Source organism: Leptinotarsa decemlineata, unplaced genomic scaffold, assembly GCF_025532065.1.
Source record: "Leptinotarsa decemlineata unplaced genomic scaffold, Ldec_3_MD MMD2_P_RNA_scaffold_7, whole genome shotgun sequence".
Taxonomy (NCBI): Eukaryota; Metazoa; Arthropoda; class Insecta; order Coleoptera; family Chrysomelidae; genus Leptinotarsa; species Leptinotarsa decemlineata.
Genome location: NW_027412534.1, coordinates 882,129 through 909,656, shown reverse-complemented (window position 1 = coordinate 909,656; position 27,528 = coordinate 882,129). Strand labels below are relative to the sequence as shown.

The 27,528-nt window shown below is 36.7% G+C and overlaps 1 protein-coding gene across 2 annotated transcripts in view; it reads left to right on the top strand.

The window, feature by feature from the left end:
- Positions 1-27,528, top strand: part of LOC111513515 (regulator of G-protein signaling 7) — a 162,339-nt gene that overhangs the window by 17,387 nt on the left and 117,424 nt on the right. For both annotated transcript variants that reach the window (XR_012464235.1, XM_074170165.1), the window contains exons 3-8: positions 7,431-7,521; positions 11,350-11,400; positions 11,461-11,567; positions 11,622-11,810; positions 15,116-15,304; positions 22,147-22,322. Coding sequence is in view for 1 of the 2 variants with exons in the window: in XM_074170165.1 (XP_074026266.1) it covers positions 7,431-7,521; positions 11,350-11,400; positions 11,461-11,567; positions 11,622-11,810; positions 15,116-15,304; positions 22,147-22,322 (803 nt within the window). In the remaining variant the exon portion in view is untranslated. The remainder of the gene's footprint in view (positions 1-7,430; positions 7,522-11,349; positions 11,401-11,460; positions 11,568-11,621; positions 11,811-15,115; positions 15,305-22,146; positions 22,323-27,528) is intronic.

The following is a 27,528-nucleotide window of genomic DNA, read 5'->3' as shown; positions in this document are numbered from 1 at the left end:
TACTTTCAAAAGAGTTAGAAGGTTGGTCAAATGGAGAGAAAGTTGTATTCATAGGACTGTCAAGTGGTATACATAATTTACGTTTTAATGGCTCCTTCATCAGATATGCAATTTTTCCTAAAACATTTGGAATCATTACTAACCCAACTATCAAATAATTCATTGGTTATTTTGCAGGTGACATTGATATCAATTTTGAAGACCCACGCTCAATTAGCACCTTGTATCTAGTCTCCTTACCTCGTTCAATTTATTTATGCATGCCGACTTTGACTCTCATACCTCTCAATATCCGTCTTCAATAATTGACTATATTTGCAGTAATTTAAATATCACAAATACAAATTGCTTTGTTATTTCTTCTGGACTATTAATGACGCAATGCTATCTCTATTAAAAACGGTATATTCCCAATTTATTGCTAGAGAATCACTTGCTGCAATTTTCTGTGACCTATCGAAGGCATTCAACTGTGTCACCCACGAGATACTCCTGAATAAATTACAAAAGTATGGCTTCAGAAGCATAACGCTTCAATGGTATAGTAGGCCGCAACGGAATAGTAAAAGTAACTGAGTTATTTCTTGAACAGTCCATCAAATGTGGAGTGCTCCAAGGCACGATCCCTGTCCCAATTTTATTTTTTCTATATATGCATGAGAGCTCTCATAGATATAACAGCCACGATCACTTTCTTTGCTAATGACACCACCTTATTATGGCACATTAAGGATAATGCCTTTCTGCATGAGATCTTCTATGAAGACATCAAAAATTGAAGAATGTTGTGACTGTAATAAGTTATCCTTCAATATCATCAAAACCTGCATTCTCACTATTTGCTGCACCTCACCAGAGATCTATCTTGGTAACGAAGTTTCAGATAGAATACATACTTGTAAATTTTTGAGCTGAATATAGATGATTAATTGGAGTTCAAAGACCATACAATAGACTCAAGCACGAAGCTTGCCTCAGGCTTCTACGCGTTGAGAGTCATCTCAACAGAACTAGGTTATGACTCTGTAGATGATGAAATTTCTTGAGCTGAATATATATAGATAATATTTTTGAAGGTCAAGAACCATACAATGAACTTGAGCAAGAAGCTTGCCTCAGGGTTCTACGCGCTAAGAGTCATCTCTAGAGAACTAGGCTATGCACATTCAAAAACAGCCTATTTTGCTCTTATATATTTCCATATTAGATACAGGATTGCCTTCTGGTGAGATTGCTACATACATTGATTTCAAATTATTTTCGTTCTTCAAAGGACTGTCCGATACATGTGCGATTTTGAAGGAGCATTCGACAATGCACTAACTAAATCTATAGGATTGTCTCTGGCTAGGAAGGGTATTGAATCGACCATAACTGGCTGGATCTACGATATGCTGGTAAACAGAACTGCAACTACGACTCTTCAAGGCGAGACCATCTGGTTCAGGGTCACCAGGGACTGCCCTCAAGGTGGGGCACTATTTCCCCTTCTGTGGTCGCTCATGATGGATGATCTGCTTGAAGCCCTTGACGGAAAAAAGTTGATCTGCAAGCTTACGCAGATGACCTTGTCATCCTGGCAAGGTCCACGTCGGGAAGGGTTGCTTGTAATATCCTCCAAAGCACGTTGGACGTTGTACGGCAGAGCCGTACTATCACCATCTGACCTGAAAGACCCCTCACCATACAAACTAATCGGCTCCGTTAAGAAACTGGGTTTATTTGGCCGAGTGTGAATAGGTGAGCCACAATAAACCTTTGCGGGTTGCAGTGGAGGGTCGAATAGACCCACTCACATCAGACCTAACCTAACCTACATGTGCGAACCTCTTTTCAAAGCTCATTTTATCCCAACAGCAGCCTCTTTATACATTTTGGAAACAATCTTTTCAATAAAGACACATTTTTGTCTTGTGCAATCCACACTTCTTCGTATGATACCTGCAATCACAATAGCAATATAAAACTTTCTATTTCTACAAACTCCCCAGTTAGGGATTCAATTATTTTCAATGGTATCAAACTATTCAGTCACCTGCCAGTCTAAAATGATAAGATTCGTACTCATTTACCCTCCGCACACATAAGCTCTGTATTTTATGTCAGCATTTTTATTTATATTGTTTGTTTGATTTATTTGCATGATTTCAAAGGATTCTCTCCAGAAAAATTATTAGCAACAATAATTTATGATGTACTGTTTGGAACCTTTGGTGTAGTAATGAATATTACTGGAGTTTTTTCCCAACACCAAATCGTTATTTTTACACCTCGACACACTCAAAACTAAAGCTACTTATGTTATTCAGGTACATCATACAGGTAGGTAATCAGTACCACCACCCATACAAGTGTACCACCCTAAATTAATTTTAAAATTGGCCTTTCTATTATTTTACAATATGTCCTTATGTATGTTTAAATGTTACAGCTATATATAGAACAATTTTCAGCTATATAAAATTAGTTTCACAATATTGCTTATCTAAATATATTTATAATGTGTCTTTTTGTAGTAACCAGTAAACCCAACAATATTATTTCAACAAGCTATATAGTATGCTATTTGGTATAGATCCGTTATCGTTATTCATAATATTATTATGTTTACTTATTTCTACACTCTCATAGGCATCTAGTTGCCTGTTGTTGTTAACTTGTCTAACTAATCTTGAAGAACTGAAGTCTATGGAATGGTTTTGTTGCAAAATATGATGGGCGACTGCTGATTTTTCAAGTCTTCCATATTTTAGGTGTGCTATGTGTTCCTTATATCTCACTTCAATAGATCTTTTTGTCTGTCCATAGTATTTTGCATCGCAGTCCTTACATTCGATTCCGTAAATTCCAGACTCTTCCGAATTCTCGTCTTTGTCTTTTGGACTTCCCAAAAGGCTCTGCAGTGTATGACTTGTTTTAAAACTTATCAAACGATTGAAAGACAAGACCGTTTTTTACTTGAAAGCCGACAAAGGTAACAAAGTAGTAATTCTGGATAAATCGGACTACTACGAAAGGGTCAATACTCTAATTACTAACGGACCGTATGCGAAATTGTCCAGGAACCCGTTATCAAAGATGATTGCAGAAGTAAAAGACGTCCTAAAGAAATGCGACAACATACTTACCCCTCAACTGATACGGAAATTACAAGTTTCCAACCCAACGGTGTCGAAACTATATTGCCTCCCAAAAATCCATAAACCGGGAAAATCAATGCGCCTCATCGTATCAGCTATTGGAGCTCCTACCTACCAAATAGCGAAGTGGCTCACTAAAGAATTCGAAACCTTGTCTATTGCGGAACCAGGTTTTAGTATAAAAAACTCTTTAGAGTTCATACAACATACACAAAAAACATGGTTCTGCAAGAAGGTGAGATTTTGGTTTATTTTGATGTTAGTTCATTATTTCCTAGCGTCCCAATTCCACAGACCTTGCAATACCTTAGGGAATTACTAGAGAAAAATAATTTCAATAACAACGAAATCGATGAATTCGTTTCTCTTATCAATTTGTGTATGAAACAAAATCGTTTCCATGTAGAAGGTTGCTTTTATGAACAACAGGAAGGAACGGCCATGGGAAATCCCTTGTCCCCCTATCTGGCAGACCTGTTCATGAGCAGATTCGAAATTGAAACTAAAAAAAGTCAAAGTATTCTCCTAGGATTTGGCTAAGGTATATGGATGATATTTTCGCGGTATTCGATACCAAAAAATCGAATATCGGGGACTTTGTTTCCTTTTTAAATAATAGATGTCCATCAATAAAATTCACGTATGAATTAGAAAATAAGGGACAATTACCATTTCTTGACGTTTTGGTAATGAGGAGCAAAGATGGAGGGTTAGAATACGATATATTTAGAAAAGAAACAAGCACGTACAGGTATATTCCTGACAGTTCACATCACTGTGGACAGCACAAACGTGATGAGTTGAATTTTTTGGTGCATCGTCTTTTGACTTTCCCTCTAACACATGATAGGTTCACAAAAGGAAAACGTACAATACAGGTAATAGCAGCCACTAACGGTTTCCCGAGGGGTATTGTAGATGACATAATTAGGAAAAAGAAGTTTAGGTTGAGAATGAACGACTTTCAGAAAAGACAAAAACCAAGATGAATACATCTCAGTTTCATACCACCAATATACGAAGAACTTTGGAAAGATTTTCAAGGAACTAGGTATGAAGGTGGTTTTTAAAACAAGTCATATACTGCAGAGCCTTTTGGGAAGTCCAAAGACAAAGTTGAGAATTCGGAAAAGTCTGGAATTTACGAAATCGAATGTAAGGATTGCGATGCAAAATATTTTGGACAGACAAAAAGACCTATTAAAGTGAGATATAAGGAACTAATAGCACACTTAAAATATGGAAGACCTGAAAAATCAACAGTCGCCCATCATATTTTGCAACAAAACCATTCCATAGACTTAATAATAATAATAATAATAATAATAAATCTTTATTTCCCGTCGACAGTTACATGTATGGGAATTGTCCAGACTAAATCTAAGGGTTCTGTTAAAAAATATAAATATATATAAAATACAGATACAAGATAAGACAGGCACATGCAATGATTTTAATTTTGTGTTAAAAATTCAGAAAGTGAATAAAAACATTTGTCTAATAAAAATTGTTTCAAGTCTTTTTTGAAATGTATCACATTTTTATGTTGTTTTATGGTATCTGGGAGTGTGTTAAAGATTCGTGGCCCCATGTAATTGGGAGCAAAATATGCAATATTCACTTTCGCAAATGGAATGGACATTAATTGTTTACTACGAGTGTCATAACCATGAACATCTTCATTCAATTCGAAATATGGTCTACTTTTAAAAACATAAACAGCCATTTCAAAAATGTAAATGCATGGGAGAGGTAATATTCCGCACATTTTGAAAATAGTTTTACACGAGTCCCTAAATGAAATATGTGCCAAAGTACGCAATATGCGTTTTTGGCTAATGAAAACATCCGATGCCGAGGTGGAATTTCCCCAGAGACATATATTATACCTCAGCCTTGAATCAATTTGGGCGTAGTAAAATGCCAGTAACTGTGCCTTATTGAGAAAATCTCTAAGATTCAAAAGAAGGAAATTCAAGGAATTCAATTTGTTTACTAGTTTTTCACAGTGGATTTTAAAACTCAGAAATTCATCCAAATACACCCCAAGAAATCTGACAGATTCTTGAGTGTTTGTCAAAATTGTTTGATTTACTATAAATTCTAGATTTTTTGTCACCTTCTGGCGATTGTGGAAACGTACTACCTCTGTTTTTTCCGTATTAAAAAATAAAGAACGTTCATTAAAAAACTTTGATATATTATCCATCACATCTCTACATTTAGCATTTAGTAAGTTAGTGTCAGATGCAGACAACATCAATGATAAATCATCTGCATAAGCAGAGTGATGACAACTCTTCAAAATGCAGTCAATCTGATTGATATACAAAATAAACAACACGGGTCCCAGTATGGACCCTTGCGGGACACCCATATCGACATTTCGACATTCAGAATTTCTTTTATATTTCGTACTATCAGAGGTTATTTGTATAGATACATATTGTTTCCTGCCCGTCAGAAATGATTCAACCCATCTCAGTGGGAGTCCCCTCAAACCAAATGATTCTAATACTTCTAATAGTTTTCCATGATTAACACAGTCAAACGCTCGGCTTAGATCACAAAAGATAGCTGCTGGACATTCATCAGCTGCAATATGTTCTATTATTTGGTTGAAGAAAGATAAAATAGCAGTAGACGTTGATTTTCCGTCTTGGAACCCATGTTGTTTATTCGATAAAATCATGTGCCTTTCAATGAAACACCAAAGACGGTCTAGAAAGGCATATTCAAATAACTTTGAAAATACAGATGGAATTGTTATCGGTCTGTAATTTTCTAATAATTTAGAATCTTTTTTCTTATGTATCGGTATGACCTTTCCAATTTTTATAGCATTCGGAAATGAACCTGTTAGAAAAGATAAATTCACCAGATGAGTTAGAAGAGCAATAATATCCTCGAGTACCTCCCTCAAAAGAAATCCTGGGATATCATCTGATCCGGCAGAATTTTCATTTTTTATTCTTCTTTTTAGAAGTAGAAGAAGTTCTCTTTCTGAAAACGGATGCAGGTACATGCTCTCCTTATTAAAATCATTGTTAAGTTTAGGAATACTGGTTTTAGGAATATTGTTGGATAAATCAATAGGAGTTTTGATGAAGAATTGATTGAAGAGGGAAGCTATTTCAGATGCATCTTCAGTCAATACTCCATTACTGTTGATTACTATATTTTGGTCAGTTTTCTTATATTTATTCGATAATTCCGAAATAATTGACCAAGATGTACGTATAGTATTTGACGAGTTAAATATACGATTTTGATAGTAGCTTCTCCTTTTTTCAATTATTAGAGATGAATGTTTACGTTTTGCATCATTGTATATGACTGCAAAATCAGGATATGTCATTTTTAGCCTAAAAAGTTCCTTTAAGTTGGAACTAGAACGAATGATAGTTTCATCGACCCATTTTTTGCATTTATTTTTATGGTAATAAGTGCGATTGGGGAAACATAAATCGAAATGATATAAAAATAATTTATAAAAATAAAGAAAAGCTTCACTTTCACTTCAGTTCTTTAAGATTAGTTAGACAAGTTAATAACAACAGGCAACTAGATGCCTATGAGAGTGTGGAAATAAGTAAACATAATAATATTATGAATAACGATAACGGACCAATACCAAATAGCATACTATATAGCTTGTTGAATTAATATTGTTGGGTTTACTGGTTACTACAAAAAGACACATTATAAATATATTTAGATAGGCGATATTGTGAAACTAATTTTATATAGCTGAAAATTGTTCTTTATATAGCTGTAAAATTTGAACATACATAAGGACATATTGTAAAATAATAGAAAGGCCAATTGTAAAATTAATTTAGGGTGGTACACTTGTATGGGTGGTATTACTGATTACCTACCTGTATGATGTACCTGAATAACATAAATAGCTTTAGTTTTGAGTAGTTTCTAGTTTTATCTTTCTCTTGAAGATGATCACTTGGTGATCGAAACATGTGTCGAGGTGTAAAAATAATGATTTGGTGTTGGGAAAAAACTCCAGTAATATTCAGCAACAATAATTATAAGAATGTCTATAAGATGTATTTTTCTGCTGACAATAAAGTATACTTGATTCGATTCAATTTATAAATAACTCTGGAATAATTCAAGATGAATAGTTTTTAGGATTTTGAAAAGTATGTAAAACATGGCTCATAAATGTTTAGGATGTATTTGTGTAACTTGAATGTAAATGTGAATCACGTCATATAATATGCTTCATTATAGATGATTGATGTTTTCCTAACATATTCACACTTGTTTCAGATGGAGAGGCTAGTGAGAGAAATGCAGCTCGGTGGCGTTCGTGTCAGATGCCAAAAAATGTTTCTTACATTTATACCTGCCGTTTTCATGGGTAACTATTTCTCAGTCTTCATCATCAAAAACATTCCATCTTCAAATACTAGAATATCATTAGAAATACAATTTCACATTAACATTTTCAAAGAGTTCTTAACAAATATGAAAAAAAAAATTCTCTTCATCAAATCTCAACCAATACAGTTATGTATTAGTTTTTTTTTGAGAAAGTTTTGTCCATTTTTATGAGTCTATTAGATTTAAGTGACTTGAATCAGTTACCTTTTGCCAATGTACACAAGTCGATTGATTTTGTAGGAAGAAGAAGAATTATTGAAATAGGTAACCCTAATATACAATATCACATAAAACATATTACTAACATTATAGAAGTTGAAAATAATTATAAAAAACTCAAAATGTAGATATATTTCAAGATTGAAAATAAAAAAATAAAAATTTCTAGTTTGAAAAATAACGACATATGCTATTAAAAATACATTGCCATATGAGTGCAGCTTCAATACAATGATAAATAGAAAAAAACAATATTCAACATACAAATTGAAAATAAAAAAATAAAACAAATCATCTAAAAGAACAATTCGTTCAGGCCAGTCTCAACACCCTACACAGTAGCTTAATAGACTGACACCTATCAGAAAACAACTACTCCCCTGGCTAATACCACGAAGGGCGTTGGATTATATCCGACAGGTGTCAGTGCAGGATTTTTCACAGAAGTTATTCCTGAAAGATGTCTTTCCTTATACAAGGAATTGGGCAAATTTCGGATATGCAGTTGGTTACCTCATTCACAGGCAGATGGGGCGACGACAAACCTGTTGTTTGTTGTAGTCTTCAGCTTAGTTCGAGGAATGATACTCTGACGGAATTCGATTTTCAACCTTTGGCTAACCCTTTTTCTTTCATGTATGAATGTATTGAAACGATGTTATTTTTTTCCACCGTAGTGTGCGTTGGTCAGGCCCTCTCCCCCGAAGCCCTAATACATTAGGGAGGGAACGCCAGCATTATCAACCCCACACCGTAGGTGTAGATCACCGTAGGTGATCATTGGGCCCGAGAATCATGTGCCCTGAGCAAGCGCAGTGAGCCAAGAATGACAGCCTCCTGCATCTGTGAGGCTAAGATTTCAGCCTAAGTGCAGCAAACCGGTATGATTTCAAGATTCATGAGTAGAGAGGACATCATTCCACCAAGAACTCCAATAATCAGAACAATCATCTTGACAGAGTTATCTGGATAGAGTCTGCGGAGTTCGAAGAGAAAATCTCGATATTTTATCCGTTTTCCCCCTCTTTTCTAACGATATTCGTCTCGACAGGAGCTGAAAACTCCACGACAAATATCGTTTTGGTCTGGTGGTAGAGAAGGACTTCATCAGGCTTATTAGCTTGCATGAGCCTGGGGGTGGGGAACGAAGAGTCCCAACAAATTCGTCACTTCTCGTTCCCCCCAATTGATTCAATATCCCCAGAGCGTAGGGCAACACCGGTGTCTCGTCAATACCGTAAGAGTGCCGTAGATGGTAGTATAGCACTCTTATGGCCGCGTTATGTCGATGGATTGAGGTGTTGAAGACACCATCCTGGCAAGCCACGATGAAGCCCTCAGTTTTCGACTTCAGCTCACTCGACCTGAGAAAAGCGAACGTCCGGCGCTTTGATAAACTGAGGTCTCCAATGTTATTGAAGAAGACCCCATGCATTGGATTATCCTTGTGTCTCCGCAGAAGTAAGGTGATCTCTGCGGCTTTCATCTGAGCTTTTTGCTGAACGGGTTCTAATTCGGTGACAGAGATGTGGTCACCTCGTGCAGTGTCGAAAACTATACCGAGTTCATCAGCTACTCGGGCATCTGCCCTAGAGAAGAATGCTCAAATTCCTGCTCTCTCATGGTCACGGACCATGTAGAGAAGGAGATTTGAACTTCTGACGACTTTACAGGCTCTATCCTGTACCATTCTGTCATGTAGACACTCCAAACTCAAAAGTTCTCGGCCTCCCTGTTGTTGGGGGAAGTACAACCGTGGAACAGACGATTTGGGATGCAAACTCCTACAGAGATGCATCATTTTTCGGGTCTTTACGTCGAGTTGATACAGCTCCTCCCGAGTCTACTTCACTACTCCAAACGAGTAGAGTAAGACTGGAACGGCAAGCATATTTGTTGCAGCAACTTTGTTTTTCCCCGACAGTTCCGATGACCAGATCTGTCAAAGTTTGTGCTGATACTTGCCGCAGAGAGAGTTTTTCACTGCTGTTACCTCTTGTGAGTGGCGTTGTTCCACCACGAGGTAAGTATACGTCTCTCCGGCATCCAGATGGTGTAGGATGCTTCCACCTACGAGCTGCACATCCTTTCTGTAGTTCCCGCATCGTCCCCTTTTGAGATGGACCATTGCACATTTGTCTATCTCGAATTTCATACCGATAGCATGCGTGTACTCTTCCACCACCCTCGAGGACTGATAGAGATCCTTCTCTCCAGAGGCATACAGTTCAAGATCATACATATAAAACAAACGGGTGACCGACTATTTTGTCGGGTACCGCAAGGCATCTGAGCAAATGCAAGATGAGCTCATGTGAAATTGTATCAAATGCCTTACGGTAATCGATTCAGGCTATAGAGAGGTTACGCTTGTATTGTATCGAGTCCTGCGTTACACATCTATCGATGAGCAGGTTCTCTTTACATCCAGAGACTCCTCTCTTCGACCCTCTCTGCTCATATATCCGTTCGAACACTCGGCCAACTGCGGTGAATATTCGTGTGTATAAGATGCTTGTAAACAACTCATAACATGAATTCAAGCACTTTATCGGTCTGTAATTCTTAGGAATCGAAAATCTGCGCCCTTCGACAAACCAATCCGGAATCAGCTGCTGTCCGTCCAGCCATGGGTGAAAACTCTGGCCAGATGGCGGTGGGTGCTTGGTAGTTTTTTCCACCAATAAGTGTTCAGCGCATCTGGACCTAGAGCAGCAAAGTTCTTGGAACCCATGAGGGCTCTTCGAACGTCATCCGGGGTTATCGGGTTGCGCAGTTCATTTAGCTCGGGCTTTCGAAGCTCTCTATTGAAAGCTTCGAACTGCGTTAGGGCTGGAGTGTCTGAGTTGAGCCTCCACAACACGTGGAGGCTCTTGTAATAAGCGAGAAGGTTTCTCGCGGAACCTAAGGTTTTCCGCGATCCTTCTCGCTCGCCTTACGAGTGACTTCTTAACAGCCACTAGCATTCGTATCCTATCAAGGCAGTGCTGTTTGGTGATCAGCAGCACACCTTGACTTAAAGTGTGATGGATACGTCGTAGATTGGTGGCTATTCGCCGCACTGCGCACGTGAAGGGCCTGTTGGCCGCCCTGTAATCCATCACACGTTGGATACGAGACGCGTGTTGTCTCGCCGACGTAATCTTAGCCTCTATCTTGTGTACACGCCGTTCAATCTTCTGAACCGCAAGGCCGGGATTTCGTCCTTCCGATTCGGAAAGCGATTGGACGACGTTATACACGGCGGTGTTGATTTGCCAGATGTCAGCCTCTTCTGTTAGAACACTATGAACCTCCGCATCCAAACAAGGCAGTTCTTTAGGCTTCAGGGGCCTAATTCTGTGGAGCGCCCTGCGTGTTCTGATTGATTCCATTGTTGGCATGATGCGAGTCTCTTCTCCAGTCGTGTCAACGGGTGGTAGAACTGCCACTTCTACCACTTCGTTAGCAGGCTGGGGAGGAGCAATATAGCCCTGCCGCCGAAGATAGGATTATTATTATTATCATTATTATATTTCAAGTGTTTCATCAACATTTCAGCCCAGATAGTTATAGTTCATGAAGTTGTACATGATTTTTTTTGCAGGATATGACCTGATTGAATGGTTAATAGAGCGCCTGGGAATCGAAGAGTCAGGTTAGTTACATTCTTCACTTCACATTTCATATTCAATTTTAAAATGGACTAATTTTGCAGAGGCACTCAATATAGCCCACCAACTATGTCAGTATGGATACTTCTTTCCCACAAATGAGCCGAAATACCTGGTAGTTAAAGACGACAGCTCACTGTACAGATTCCAGGTAGATGAAAAAATAAACGAGGAAATACAAGGTAGTTATTGATATTTTTTTCAGAAACCATATTATTGGCCTTGGAATAACAGACCACCAGATAATGTAGAATATGCCATTTTCCTTAAAAAAAGAACACTTAGAAATAAACAGAGGCACGCACTGGAAGATTATGAAATAGAACATTTCAACAGTTTGAAGAAAAATTTAGCCAACAAGTGGGATTTTATTTCGCTCAAAGCAGAAGAACAGGTGAGCATATAATAGAACTAATTCCTAACGTAATAGTGTCGAAAAAGCGGGTTTAAGAACTTTGTGATATATCTGGAAAAGAGGTTGGTAGAGTAACAGGATCAATTTTTTCTTAAAAAAAACAATTGTATTCTTGCAGACGTTTCGAATTTAATTAAATTCGTCTTCAGGGCTCCGTAACACTGAATTTTCATAAATAATCCTTCCACAAAACTTATACGATTATTATCGTTTCAATTTCACAAGAAATAATGAGTTCTCAATTAAACTACTCACTGAAAACTAGTTTTTTTGTGTTGAGAGTATTACTATTTTGAAAACCATCAGACATATTATATACCTATTTGAAAAATAAAAACCATTGCAACAAACATTTTATGAGACAACACCAACATAAAACGACATGAAACAAACGAATGACTTTATCTGTTATTCTGATAAGGTGATGTCTGTTTTTAAATCGATGGCGAGAAGAAAAAGAATGAAAAAAGGGTAAATTAAGGTATTTTACTTATCAAATTGAAGTACGCAGTATTAAGGCCATCGACATATCTTCTAGTGTTAACACTATCGCATTTGAGGATATGTATCATTTCGCTGAAAAGTCTTTTGGATAACTATAGTTGAACATCTAGAATAGTTCGATGATCAAAACCAAAAATGTGTCCATATTCTTTTTCATGTTCAACGAGAGCTGTGGGGATTTTTATGTTCAGTTTCTTAGAGTCTCTCATGTGTTCTGAAACTCGTGTTTTAAGATACCATCCGGTTTGACCAACATAGCATTTGTGACAGCTTCCACAGTTCAATTTGTACACTATATTGGATTGTATTTGTTGTGGTGTTTTTGTTTTTTGTTTCAACTGTATTTTCATTTGAAAATGTCACTTTAACTTGTTCGGTACTGAGTAGCATTCCAAGTTTATTAGATAAATTTTCTACAAATGGAATTTTGTGATATTTGGGTTTTACCCTTGTATTTTGGGAGGAGACACTTCTTTCTTTAATTATCTCTAGAAAAATATTTCTTACTAGGTAATCCTCAATTAATTGGAGATTTTTGTTATGGAATTCAGAATTGGAAATTGCAATTGTTCTTGATTTCAAATCTAACGAATTGTTTTCTTCCATTTCTGGAGTAAATTTCTAAAGTAAATTTTCAAAACTAACTGAGTAATTAGTTTTGAAAATGGTGTAATAGACGAAACTAGTCAACAATAAAGAAATATCGTGGAAAATAGACAAACGTGTGTTTTTGTAGTGTATCCTCAGTTATATGCTTAGATTATATTTTCCTAAATAGGTAAAACCAGTTAGCTTCCGCTTGCCAATTACTGCGAAAAAGAAAACAAAAATTAAATTTTTACATACTTTATTTATGATGTTATATCTAATTGTATACTTAGATATTAATAACAAAATAGCTGATTTCTCTAATAATACTTATTAGTTAAATAAGTTACGTTAAAAAAACAAAACTCTAAAATATGTTAGAATATAAACATACTTGAATTATATTATTTCCACTCTTTTCCCTTTTCTGTTTGCGAAATCGTTAATAATCTCGTGTATGTCTATGTGGTGTAATATGGCATCCTCTATAAATATTGTTGCTAAATTTGTTAATCTTTCCTGGCTCATTGTTGAGCTCAAGTATTTTTTTTAAGTTACCGTGGTTGCTACGGTAACTGGCACAGTTAGCAAAATTATTAAATGCTATGGTGATGTAATGGCAAATAGCTGTCAAATTGTTTAAATATATAAATTCGAGAATTTTCACCACATCAATATTTGATTTTTTGAAAAATTACTGACATGACACAATTTCTTCACACAAATCATCGGCGTTAATATCCAATGAATCATTTGCAGCTACTTCTCAATCGACTTTGATCTTGATCATCACTTAGTTTTCATGATGCACTGTTTAGAATCTTTGGTGTAGTAATGAATATTACTCGGGTTTTTTCCCAACACCAAATCGTTATTTTTAACACCTCGGCACGTGCTTCGATCACCAACTGACCATCTTCATAGAGAAAGATGTAAAACAGTTTTAATCATCTTCAGAGAGGAAGATGAAAAACTCTTTGGGGTCTTACGACGTCTTAGGGGTCTGAATCTGGAAGTTTCAAATTCAGCCTCGACATCTGATTTTTCGGCAATTTTCATGGCATCATTTACAGTTTCCTCAAAATCTGCTTAATTATCTTGTTTCAGACAATGGTTTCAAGGTCAGATTTATGACATATTTTTTTAATACATCCCATCTTTTGGTAGAGTACAAAAAATATTTAGACATATAATTCATGCACAATACTTTCGTGGCTTTGTCCATTTTTTATAATTATTGAAATGAGCAGAACTTTTCTCATGTCTGCTGCAATACAAAGCTAGATGTTGCCAATCACTAATTGCTTCGCGGAATTTATTTTTGTTTTGATTCAAATAGCTTGCAACAGAAGCAATAAACGGCTTTTTGGATAGAGTATGTTGTTTTGTAAGAGTAACAAAAATAATTTTGATGGCGGCGCCTCTATTGTCTTGGCGCCTGTGTGCGCCGCACACTTCGCACACAGGGGCGGCGCGGCCCTGTGTCCGAAGAATATAGAAAATATTTTAGCTTTGTAATTATTACGTATCAAAACTAAATATTATGTGAACAAATAAAAACCAATTTGTCAAAAATGGTCTGTTATTGTAAACGTCAAAAACGTCCAGTATAATTCGCTGTTGGGTGTCCCACAAGAAAAAATGTCCACTAAAATACCTCCTTTGCCATGGTGATTCGTCAAAATAACGTATTTTGATTGGATCAAAATTACAGGTGTGGAACGGCGTATCGATTTTGATCTGTTATAAAGAAAATTTATCACACCTTCTTCAACACTCGCATTTCAAAACTCCTTCGGCATTTGAAATAAATAGAAATGAAGCCAAGGAAATACTGCTGATAGATTTGGACTCTTTCCAATTCTGAAGACGGTGTAGGTAGATTTTAGCCGCCAAAACGTTAAGATGAGTATCTGTATAATGTTTTTCTGATAACTGATGAACATTTTTCAATAGCTTACCGAGGTGAACTAAAAAGTTTGCCCTTTCTACACGTTTATGAAGTTTGCTATTACGATTTTTATATTTATCAAATTGTGGAAGGTAAAAATACCCGAGAAGGTCGATAAAATTTGATTTATCTTCACAAAAAGTGACTTTCCTCCATTATAACAATATAGTTGATAGTTCATCAATAGATGAACCAAAATATTCTCTCAAAAAAACAATTGTTATCTTCATTTCAATTTCAGGTGAAGCAGACTAAAGCCATGAAAAAATTCGAGAAGGTGATCAGTGATTCACAAGAGAGGGCATACTGGCGAATTCACAGACCTCCACCTGGTATGGTCAGCTCCCTGGAGCAGTGTCCAGTTCCTACCCGCAGCTGGAATGGAGGCTGCAGGACAAGGAAGAGAACAATAGAGGACTGCAGGCGAGAGGTAACTCTACTGATCATTTTCTGTATGGTGTAAAAAGTTGTTCAGTCAATTTTCTAAACAAAAAGACTCATTCTGGGAATGTTGGCTTTCACGGCTGGCGTCAAAGTTTTGGTTGTTTTCCAGTCATCTGCAGTGGCGTGGTGGAAGTACTCTTCTTGATATATCAGTTGAAACTCTCATTTCTACCGTGTCATTTATAGTGCTGATTTTTCGCGCGTACTTCCTGCACGATTTGGGTGACATGGCTTCGTTTTTGCGCTTTTTCGAAAGCTTTTATTTAACTTGACTTGTATGTATGCTAACAAATCTTGCAAGTTTAATTTGACCCCCTCCCCGGTATCCGATTGACCTGAAATTTTGCATGCTGGCCCAGAACCGATGACAATGCATGTTGATCATAAACGTGACCTGATGTTGCTGCCAGGATCGGCTCCGTACGAGAGATTTCCTCAGCGGTAAATAGCAGGGACACGAAATTTTGTATACACATTCGTTTATGATAGACAGTTGGTAGACCCACCATGAAATAGATATCACATCCAGGGTTGGATTCAATGAAAAAAATATATTTCTAGAAAAAAATTAAATCTGATATAAACTAGACTGGGGGTTGCCTAAGAGTTGGAAATATTTGTGGGGACCAATGATGTTGCGATACAATGTTGATGTATCTGAGAGTCTAGTGAATGGTGTCATCGGTCATATAATAGAAATTATATGGCCCTGTTTCTGAAGAACACAAATATATGACACGGACATTCCATCAGTCCGTATCGACTTCGGCAAAGATGTGATGAACGTAATTTTATCGAAATCTGTGCAATTTCCAGCTAAATTTAGCAATGGTACAGCTGAACGTAGAATGTTGCCAATTGTGTTATGCTGGGCTTGTACAGTTCACAGTAGTACGGTTCACCACGCTGTTGTATACTTGGGTTCAAAGTTATTCGCTGCTTGAAGTAGGCTTCGTGGCTTAAAGTAGGGTCACATCAATAGAAGGCCTCCTGATAGAATAATTAGACTGTACGAAATTAACTGGGACTTGGCCATGTAATAATGACGCCATCAATGAAATATATAGACTAAGAAATATAACAAGGTAATTCTTCTATAAGGTATGCCGGAGGAGTAAGTACCTACTTAGTTCTATAGAATATAGTTTATCCTAATAAAAGTTTTATCCGTTCCTCAAATTTTTCTGTTGAAGGACTCTCCGTTTTATAGATGGCTTTCGTATTGATCGATAATTATCAATTGAAACTGAAAAATAAAAAATAAAATAATGATAAACTTTTAAAACAAGCTTTTATCTAAGTGCCCTAAAAAGATCAAATGAAATTATAAATCACATTAACCACATACATTTATGACTTTTCAGAATTGAAATTATAATAAAAGCTTGTCGCGATGCCTAGAAGAAATCTCTACATATTCAGTCAGATGAAATTTGAGGAAAATTTTAAATTTCAAACTCGATCAATTCTATGTGTACAAAAAAGTTATTCAAGGTTGAAGTTACACATTTTAAGCATTCGCGGCACTTTTATTCAATTACAAACATTATGAATTGCTTACAAATTTAGTAGGTGACTACCTAATTACAAAATTTCAATTACAAATTGAAATTATCGCGACAAGCTTTTATTATAATTTCAATTCTGTAAAGTCATAAATGAATGTGGTTAATGTGATTTAAAATTTTATTTTGATCTTTCTAGGGCACTCAAATAGAAGCTTGTTTTAAAAGTTTTTTTATTATTATTTTCAATGTTATGTGCCGGATCTTCGATAGATATGTTATGTCTTCCTTTCTTTTGAAGTTTTCTTGGTATTTGTGTATTTCTATACATTTTTGTTGGATAATGATTCGATGTTGATAGCCTCTCGATATTTTCGAAAAGTATCTTGTGTTCCCATAATGCATGTTCGGCGACTGCAGACTTCTTGGTCTCTCCCAATCGGCAACTTCGCTTGTGTTCGACCAGGCGGGTACCAATGCTTCTTTTCGTCCGACCGATATAGATTTTACCACAGCAGTTAATCTTTTTAATTTTTTTTACACGTTCTTTCAGGGATTTCAAATCGATTCATATTAAATTAGACAATGGAAATCCAAACTGATGAAATACACCATGAAACATTGTCAACCACCTTCAAACAAACAGTTGTTAGGTGTTTTATTTCTTCGTCGACGTACCTTTCTTCACATATTCTCAAAGCTCTGTTCACTATGGTGTTGATGACGGTTCGTTTCTGTATTGAATAATGGTTGGATTCATTATGTAGGTATCGATCTGTGAGAGACTTTTTCCTGTATTCAATAGTGTGCTTCAACAAACCCCGTCAATTTTCTATATCCCAGCTATGCTTTCCACTCCCGATTCAGACGTAACTTTGGAATATCTTTTTTTGTCAGAAGCGATCTCTCCTGTCAACGAGAGGAAATGCTGGAACCCCGAAACTTTGATGTTATGTGGTTCAAAATAATATCACAGAAGATCACCAAATTCATATGCTGCGTTTATCGACCACCTAGCGATTCACAATATAGGGGCACTATTCCAGTGCCGGAATTTCCATATTCGGTGAATTCAATGTCCACAATATCGAATTGCTCAAATTTTCAAATATCAACGACGAACAAGGCCACGAATCTAAGGCTTTTGCAATAAGCAGCGGACTTACTCAAATTATAAATGAGATAACTAGAATTCCTGACCGTGATGGAGAATATGCTAGTTGTCTGGGTCTATACCTAACAACCAACGCTTCGGCCACTGACAACGCAACTGCTTAGCAGTCCCCATCTGCGTGAAGTGCGCCGGCAGGCATCTAACCAGTGCCTGCAAAAAGTTAGGACTGACCCCTCGAAATGTAACAATTGCAAGGGGGCCCACACCGCCACTTCCGCCAGGAAGCCAACCCCTTTAAAAATACCTGCAGGGTCTGGACGCGTCCAGGAAAGGATCAGCTTTGCTAAGGCTGCATTCAAGGGTGCCAGCAGTTCTGCAAAGTCCACCCTTTCTCAACCTGGGCCCTCTCCTCAGACGCAGGGGGTTTCAGACATCTGTTCCGCATTGGATCAGATGAAAAAGTTGTTCGTGCAATTCCCCGTGTTACAGAGTCAATGTCTAGACAACCAACGTTGCATAGATCTCTGAATATAGTTTTTTGGAATGCTAATGGCATTCGTTCTAAAAAGCTTGACTTTGAGAACTTCTTAACTGAATATAACATCGATGTGGCTCTAGTGCAGGAGACGCATCTGAGGAACGAATCTATTGTCATTCCAAATTACAGATTCTTTCACAGAGAATGTGTTGGACGTGCTGGAGGTGGAGTTGGCATTTTTGTCAAAAGATCCCTTCAATGTGTCTAATACGGCATTGACAGTGCCCGTTTACACGGAACTGAGGCTGTAGGTGTCGAAATTCGACTGAGTAGGGGTTGTCACGGAATAATCTCGGTCTACAATCCCCCGAACAATCGATTACTCCCTGAATCACTGGATGAACTGCTGATGGGAAGCAACACTCCGACAATTGCTGCTGGTGACTTTAACGCCAAGCACAGACCATGGAGCAGAGCCACTAATTGAAACGGCCAGGGGCTCCATGCGCACGTTGACAGACATGAATGTCTAGTGCTGGGACTAGATGAGCCTACGTACTATCGCGGGCAGACTAGGCCTGACGTACTAGACATTGCGCTTCTCAGAAATGTCTCTCTGACTAGCGAAATTTACGTTTTGTCGAAACTGGATTCTGATCATAACCCAGTAGTCCTGGTATTAGGCGATGATCTTCCTTCCCCTGATTATTGCACAAAATCTAAGACGGACTGGGATGTCTTCACAGCCCAACTCGGAGAGATGCGCGCCTTTCCTGAGGTACTCGACTCTTCTGACGAACTCGACGCGGCAGTCGAGCGTTTCGAGCTTTCCGTGAATTATGCGTTTCGAACGGCCACCTCCAGGGAGGAGTGTCCGCTGAGGAGCTATAATGAGTTTCCCCCTCGTATCAAAGTCTTAATACGAGAGAGTAATCGCCTGAGAAGGCTCTATCAGCGAACCCTTTTTCCAGGGGATAAAATTGCAGCAAATAGGATGGCCAACCAAGTCAAGCAGGCCATTAGAGGGATCTCTGTCTGATAACAGAGAGATCCTTACTGGAGTGCCACAGGGGGCCGTGCTCTATCCGACGTTGTACTCACTTTACACCAGTGACCTTCCAAGGCCCGAGCGTGTGTAGATATCTCTGTACGCCGATGACACGGCTCTCCTCTCATCTTCCATGGGTCGGGAGCTCGGCGTCGTCTATATGCAACGTGCATTGGACGACCTCGAGCGCTGGTACCTTGATTGGAAGACTCAGGCAATAACCATGGAAAGACTGAAATCTTCTCCGGCCAGAAAAGTGAGAATCTCTGGAAGGGAGATTGACTGGCAAGCGCGGGTAAAGTACCTCGGTCTTCTAACCCTAGTATGTTGTTGTATACTGCTCACATAAATGAGAGCTTTATTATCATCCTCATGAATACTACTTTATGAACAATGTTTTTACTTTTACATTGTTTATTCTTTCTGCGTAACTATCATATCATTCGCATTCCGTTTATAACATTATCACATTTTGATGCGAAACGAGTGCAACAACATATACCGCTCATTAGCTTCATCCATATGTTTCGTAAGATAACACTTTTGTATCACTATTGAAAAGATTTACTTATTTGAATTGAAAGGGTTATATTTTTAGGAGTGATTAATTTTTGGGAAATTCAATGTTTATATGAAAGTAGCTGTTTCAGGAGGACTTTCTTTCAGTTTGTGTCTGAAAGTTACTTCTTTTCATGATCTACACATTCATGTATAGAGTTACTTATTCTCAAATTGATTACTTCCTTCCTTTCTTTGGAAGATTCCCTCATCCCTTTTTTTGTATCAAGATGGAGTAGTAAAAAGCCAAAAACTTTCTTTCCCAAAAATTAACCACTCCTAAAAATATAATCACTTCAATTCAAATAAGATTCCTCTTGGCTAGGATTAAATCAAATAGGTGAGTGAATGTCATTACGATGTCATCGATGACATAAGCAGATCTAGCTTATTCCGTGACATTAAAAATCGTAATTCATGAATGAAGTGTGTGTATTTTCTATAATGTTATCCAATTTGATACTGAAGAGTCTTGGGGCAAGTGTCTTAAGGCGAAACATCGGTGTATACCAGTGAGGATGACAGTGTTTCATGTAAGTGCAATTTGTTACCATTCATTTAAAGTGGAACTCATGTGAATGATATCTGATTTTTATTCCACAACGAATGTTTGAAATACAAACTGAGTAGAGAAAAGTATCTTCTGTATAATTCAGTGTTCATATAGAAGTATTAGTTTCGAAATATTTTTTTTCTATCGTATAATTCAATGTTTATATGAAAGTAGCTGTTTCAGGAGGACTTTCTTTCAGTTTGTGTCTGAAAGTTACTCCTTTGCATGATCTACACATCCATGTATAGAGTTACTTATTTTCAAATTGATTACTTCCTTCCTTTCTTTGGAAGATTCCCTCATCCTTTTTTTGTATCAAGATGGAGTAGTAGAAAGCCAAAAAATGTATTTCCCAATAGTTATTTATTATTGTTACTTACATAAATAAGGAGGAACTTTATAATTACTCTGATTATTATTATTTTATATACTATGTATTTATTTGTCCATTTTTTCTATTTTTTGGTACTTGTATATTATGTATGTTATTGTTATCCGCATTTTTAGGTACTGTATGGCGAAACAAGTGCAATAGCACTTATCGCTCATCGGCTTTATTCACTTCATTTTTTTGTAAGACACTTCTTTCTATTGTGGAAAATTGAATAAAGATTATTAATGTCGCTGGAATTGGAGACGCGAACATCACGTGCTATCTTCGAAGAAAGGTTGAATATTTGTCACTCTCCTATAGATACTTTCAGAGGAGGTGTTCAAGTGACTTGGCACATTTGATTCCACCAAGAGCAGTACATATCAGAAATATGCGACGGACTGTGGTTGCTTGCTCATTGTCTTGAGGTTCAGCTCTTTACACCTCGAACTTCACTCTTCAAGAACTCTTTCATGTGGAGTTCAAATGGATTCCAAATGGATTCAATCTCCAGTGATTCAAATCCAATGTGAATCTTTACTTTCACACAGAGCGCCTTAAGGATTTTCTTGTAGTCCTTATGTTTTGTTCATAAAAAAAGTTGAAAAATATGTTTTGTGACATACTCGCTTTGGGTGCCGCGTCTTTATTTCCAAATTCATCCGCGGATGTCCATTTTCGGCATTGCTTTAAAATTATAAATGATAGAAATAGAGTTTCGGGAGGTGAGCTATTCTCAGAAATTTCCTCCTCTTCGAGGATCTTTTGTTTTGTCACTTTATTCTTCATAGATTTTGAAATATTCACTGAATAGCTTCATTTCATATCCTAATTTGTATATAATTTTGCAATTTTTTATGTTCTAAAATACGATTCCAGCCCACTTTTTTTCAGATATTACCCCCGATCGAACGAACTATCGCACGTATATTTTCGACCATTATCTCTATTTTTCGCCATTTTCATCTTGCAAACTAGACTAATATGGCACCGGGCTTATCTCTATAATAAAATCAAATCTCAACCAAACGTTGGAACAAAAACCTGTTTATGTTTTCCTTAAGAGTATATTAAAGAATTAATTTTATCATTAGTGCCCCAGAAAACAAATTGAAAGGAATTCAAAACGTTCAAACTATGTTGGTGCCACCCAACTGAATGAAGGTTAAATATAAAAAATCTGAAAAACTTTGTTTCAGGTGGAACTGCTGAGAAATAGTTTGGCGAAAACCAGGATGAAAGTTTCACAAGCTTTGGAAAGTATGGTGCAACATGTGGAAATTTACATGGAATACGACCCTTTGATAACGCCGACTCAGCCATCCAACCCTTGGGTCACAGAGGATCTGACATATTGGCAACTGAACAGCCCTCTGTGAGTGCTTGTATTAATTTTGATTTGCATTTTCGATCAGTAGTTGTCTATTCTGGTGGTATCGTGGGATGTGGTAGCATCTCAATCTTTAATGAAAATTCAGGTGATTTACAGCAGAAATGTCGAAGGAAAATTTGGTTGACATTTTAAAATGTTTGAAATTGAATGCATATTATGACATTAATTGGATCGAATCTGTTTCGAAATGGACATGGAATCAGTTTGGGTACTGCCATCGTAGGAATGGCAAAGTGGGATAATTTGTTAGTATTCATAGTAATAAAACAATTTAATCTCACTCCAAACTCGGCTGTACTATTCATTCATAAAAAATAATAAGTAGTCGGATGGTGAAAAATATAGCCTACAAATGATGAACTGTTTGGAACCTTTGGTGTATAGTTCAAGTAAACGATATAGTGCAACCTACCTTCCAAAAGCCCCCCTTCATTGAAAAAAATCACTACGCCACTGGATTCAGAGTGCCTCTAAATAGTTGCGACCAAAATTTCATGAAAAAATATTCATCAGTAACAAAGTTATGACAACTCATTTTTTTTTTATGATTTCAACAATAAGGTGCCGAAAAAAAAAACAAATAAATATTTTTAATGAAAATAACGGAATTACATTCACACAATTCAACTAACAATGAAGCAAAAAAATTTAATAAACGTAATCAATTATTGAAATGTTGCAACAATTAATTCTAACTCATATTCTAGTAGCCTCTACTAATCCACCACGTATTTCGACACATGTGTCGTAGCGATTACGAATGTTTCCGATTACGTTCCTTAGTTCTTGAGGGCTAATATCTGCACATACCTGTCGAATTCTTGCACAAAGTTCATTTCTATCTCTTGAGCGGTTTTTGTAAACCTGTTGTATGAGAAGTCCCCAGAGAAAAAAGTCCAAAACTGTGAGGTCTGGAGATCTGGATGGCCACTCTATAAACGGACTATCACGGCCTATCTATCGGTTTGGAAAATGTTCGTTAAGCCATTGCCCCACAGCTCTGGCATAATGAACTAAACACCCATCTAACTGGATGAGTAAATTTGATCGTTCATCGATTGGCAGCTCGTGAATAGCATCCCAAAACTCTGTGTTTAAAAATTCCAGAAACCTCTGCGCGTTAATGTTTTCCTCAAAAAAAAGGATCAATAATTCGTTCGTTCAATATCCCACACCAGACGTTGATTTTTTGGGAATAATGGCTTTTACAGTTTATTACCCAGTTAGGATTATCCGCTGCCCAATAGCGACAATTTTGTGATGACACTACTCCATTTGTAGTGAAAGTGGCTTCGTCGGTATATAAAATATTTTTTAGTAAATTTCTATTTTTTAAATATTCCCCTTGGGCCCATGAACAATATTCCAGGCGTCTTGCTTCGTCGCCTTCTTGAAGTGTGTGTAACAATTTTGGCTTGAAAGGTTTAATATTCTTCGCCTTGAGACATCTCCGAATAGTTTCTCGTGGAATATTCAAATCTATAGTGGCATTCCTCATAATGACATTAGGATTGCACCAATTTCATTAAATATTTTATTTACCGTACCGCAGCTAATACGAGGACGATCTGGATGTCTCTCATTAAATACTCTACAAACCTCTCTATCACTTCTAACGTCATCTCCCGAAAGGCGTACAATTTCAATGTTCTCTCTTACACTCAATCTTGCAGCCATGAGACAAAATAATTCGAAGAACTGTAAGGTGAATATTGTTGACAATAGTACACTTACATCTTTCACAAGTTTCAAACTGTAATATCATTTCCATGGCAACTAAGATTTAAATTGAAATATTAGGTCTTAGTTTCAGTTAATTTGCGTGAAAACTTGAATGTAATTCCATTATTTTCATTAAAAATATTTACGCTATTTGTTTTTTTTTTCATCTGGCGGCACTTTATTGTTGAAATCGTTGAAATCTCATGGCTATATCTGTTGATATAAGGTGTTTTTTGTAACTGTTAGCTGTGTGAATTTTCGAATTTTGGAGTTATCACAACTTTGTTGATAAAGAATATTTTTTCATGAAATTTTGGTCACATCTATTTAGAGGCACTCTGAATCCAGTGGCGTAGTGATTTTTTCAATAAAAAAATCGCTAATAAAAAATCCCGATTTTCGACTAAGAAAAAATATCGTAGTATGCCCTGAAACTTCAATGAAAATTTCAAATTTTGTCTCTTCTAGTACTTGATATCAAAAAAATAATATTGAAATCGGTTAACAACTTCAAATTTTAGGAAGGTGTTTCCATTAAAAATGGGTCACACTGTATATATACACTCTATATCGATCATTTCAAAAACACTTCAATAACTTTCTTCGAAAGCTTCTGATGATTCCTCTTCCATATTCTCTGTTTCACTATCAATGACGTCATTTCAATCAATAATTAATTTATTTCCAACATTAATATAGAAGTGTCCATTCTCCATATAGTCTTTTCCAACCAAAATTACATTTTTAATCCTTTTCTGCCAGTCTTCTTCGGTAATATTAGATACTTCTTCTTCAATTAGCTCTATTATCTTCTTATCTAATGTTGAAAAATTATTTTTACGTCTGATACTTTGTTTCAATTTTCCAGAAATCAATCAATGTGTTTTCTAACCATTTCTCGAAAATATTAGTTTTCATGTTCTTATGATAGCCAACATTGCAGTCCTCAAGTTATTTTCCACATAATTTTGAAGAATTTGAAACATATCCTTTACTTCCTTAGCAATGCACAATGATCAGTCGCTTTGTTTCCAGGCATGTAAGGCGTACACCTTCTCGAACCATCAGTCCACCCTTTCGTAACTTTCGTAACTGAGTCGTGAGTGGCATACCAAGTTTCGTCCAAATAGAAAATTTGCTGGTGTTCTTGTCTATAGTTAGTTGTTACGCAATTCCACTATTCTCCTGCTTTCCATAACTGCTTGAAGTCCGTTTATTATTTTGAATCTTAATCCTAGTTTCTTTATCCAATTAAGAAGAGTTTTGTCACAGCAGCTCACGTTATGGCCGGAAGTATTCAATTTCTTCTTTATGATTACAGTTATAGGAATCTCATTGCTTTTGTAACAGTCGTATATTGTTTTTTTCAATGATTTTATTAGATGAACGTTTGAAGGTTTTGGTAATCCTATATCACATCGCGTCTTGCGTTCATAAGGTTTATTTATGACTATTTTACGTACAGTTGAGAAAGGAATTTCGGTCAAATCTGATGTTGCTTGTAATAGTTTGTGTCACTCGAAACTAAACGTGAGATGTAGAATCTTATATACGTTGAAACCTACTATCTATGTATCAATATTCAAATGTATTCGAATCTTATTTATTTTGCATTGTTTACCATCGCAACTGGAATTACTACATTGGAGAAAGTCTGCGTTGTTATCACACTCCTTATTACCATTAGTACTTGTCCAAGGACGCCACATATCAAACAGATAATGGAAATTTTGAGTATGTATAACTGCACCAATATAGAATTTCAACACTAAAATCGCGATCAGTTTCTCAACTGAACATTAATGACACGACGACACATTCCAGGCATTCCCCAATTTCTATTTGTCACCGTAACATGACGTCAAATTCAATTTTATGACCCTTCAGCCAATCATAAAACTCGGTTATTAAAAATTATTTATAATGAACCGCCAATTCTACAGTCCATGTGGACTGTAGGACAGCCGGTTCATTCCCATGTATTGGTTTTTTTGGCCTTTGAGAGTGCCGCCAACTTTGAATGTGCACAATATCGTTTACTTCGACTAAACTAATGAATATTACTGGAGTTTTATCCCAACACCAAAGCGTTATTTCAACACCTCGACACGTGTTTCGATCAGCTAGTGATCATCTTCAAGAGTTCAATCGTTCTCGTGAAGATGATGACTTGGTGATCAAAACACGTATTGAGATGTTAAAATAACGATTTGGTGTCGCGATAAAACTCCATAGCCTACAAAAATTTGTTCAAAGTAGTCATCTCACGTTCACGAAAATTGGATGACCTCATCTCATTATTACGTTTTGAATGCATTATTTTTGTTTGAAAAATTATACGCATCATTTTTGTTACGAACCCTGGAAGTAAGTTTACAAGCTGGATATAGAAACGTTTTTGAAAAACACACTCAAATGTAAGATTTTCACTTGAAAGTTTACAAAACCGCGACAGATGTTTTGCTAAACGATAGCATCTTCAGGCGTTACAATAATATTTGTACAAATTCTGTGTCGTGCTTTCATAGTGATTTGAATCATTATGAATATCACTACGTGATAAATTTCTATATGATAACTTTGTTACCTAAACTATATACCTTTCTAGAAACAACTCAAAAAACTGGAGAATAATGAATAACAATTTTCGCCAGAGCTATCATTTCACCTACTTCTAACATATGTCCTAATTACCAATTTCCTTGTTGCAAAATGAATCCAATGAAGAAAAATGATCAAATATATCTGATCATTGAGTAATAATCCCAAACATTTGAAGGTAGGGTCAAAGACATAATTGGAAAACTTTTAGGGAAACAAAACATAAAAACGGTTTTCAAATCCACTAAGAAGATACAACAGAGCCTCCTGTCGGCTAAAGACAAACAACCCACTATCAGCAGCAGAGGTATAACGCATACCGTGTGCATTTGTGGAAATGTATACATAGAAACTATAAAAAACAAGGCTAAAGGAGCATGAAAGAAACTGCAGACTAGGCCAAACGGACAAGTAGGCTGTGTTTGAAAACATTAAAGTCAGTGCCTCCAACCAGGGATACCATAACCGACTGGTACGGGAGGCAATAGAGATCCACAAACACACGGAGAATTTCAAAAGCATAGAAGAAGCTGTTAACCTCAACCGAATATGGAACCCTATTCTTGCAAACAGCATGACGGAAGGTAGAAATGGGGCGACGAATATTATTGACAATTCACCTAATTCAGGTACACAAAACTATCTGATGAGGCAACATAGATACGCGTTACGCATCTGTAATATCCAGTCATCGGAGATATCAACTCAGGACGTATACACTTCTGAAGCTAGTCCTTGATAGGCTGTTCCTTGATGAACCCCCTTATGTCTAAATGAGACACTATTATCATAAGTCAAGAAGTGTATTACAAATTACATTTAATTTGGTTATATAACCAACGCATATTGGCTGAATTCAATTTTA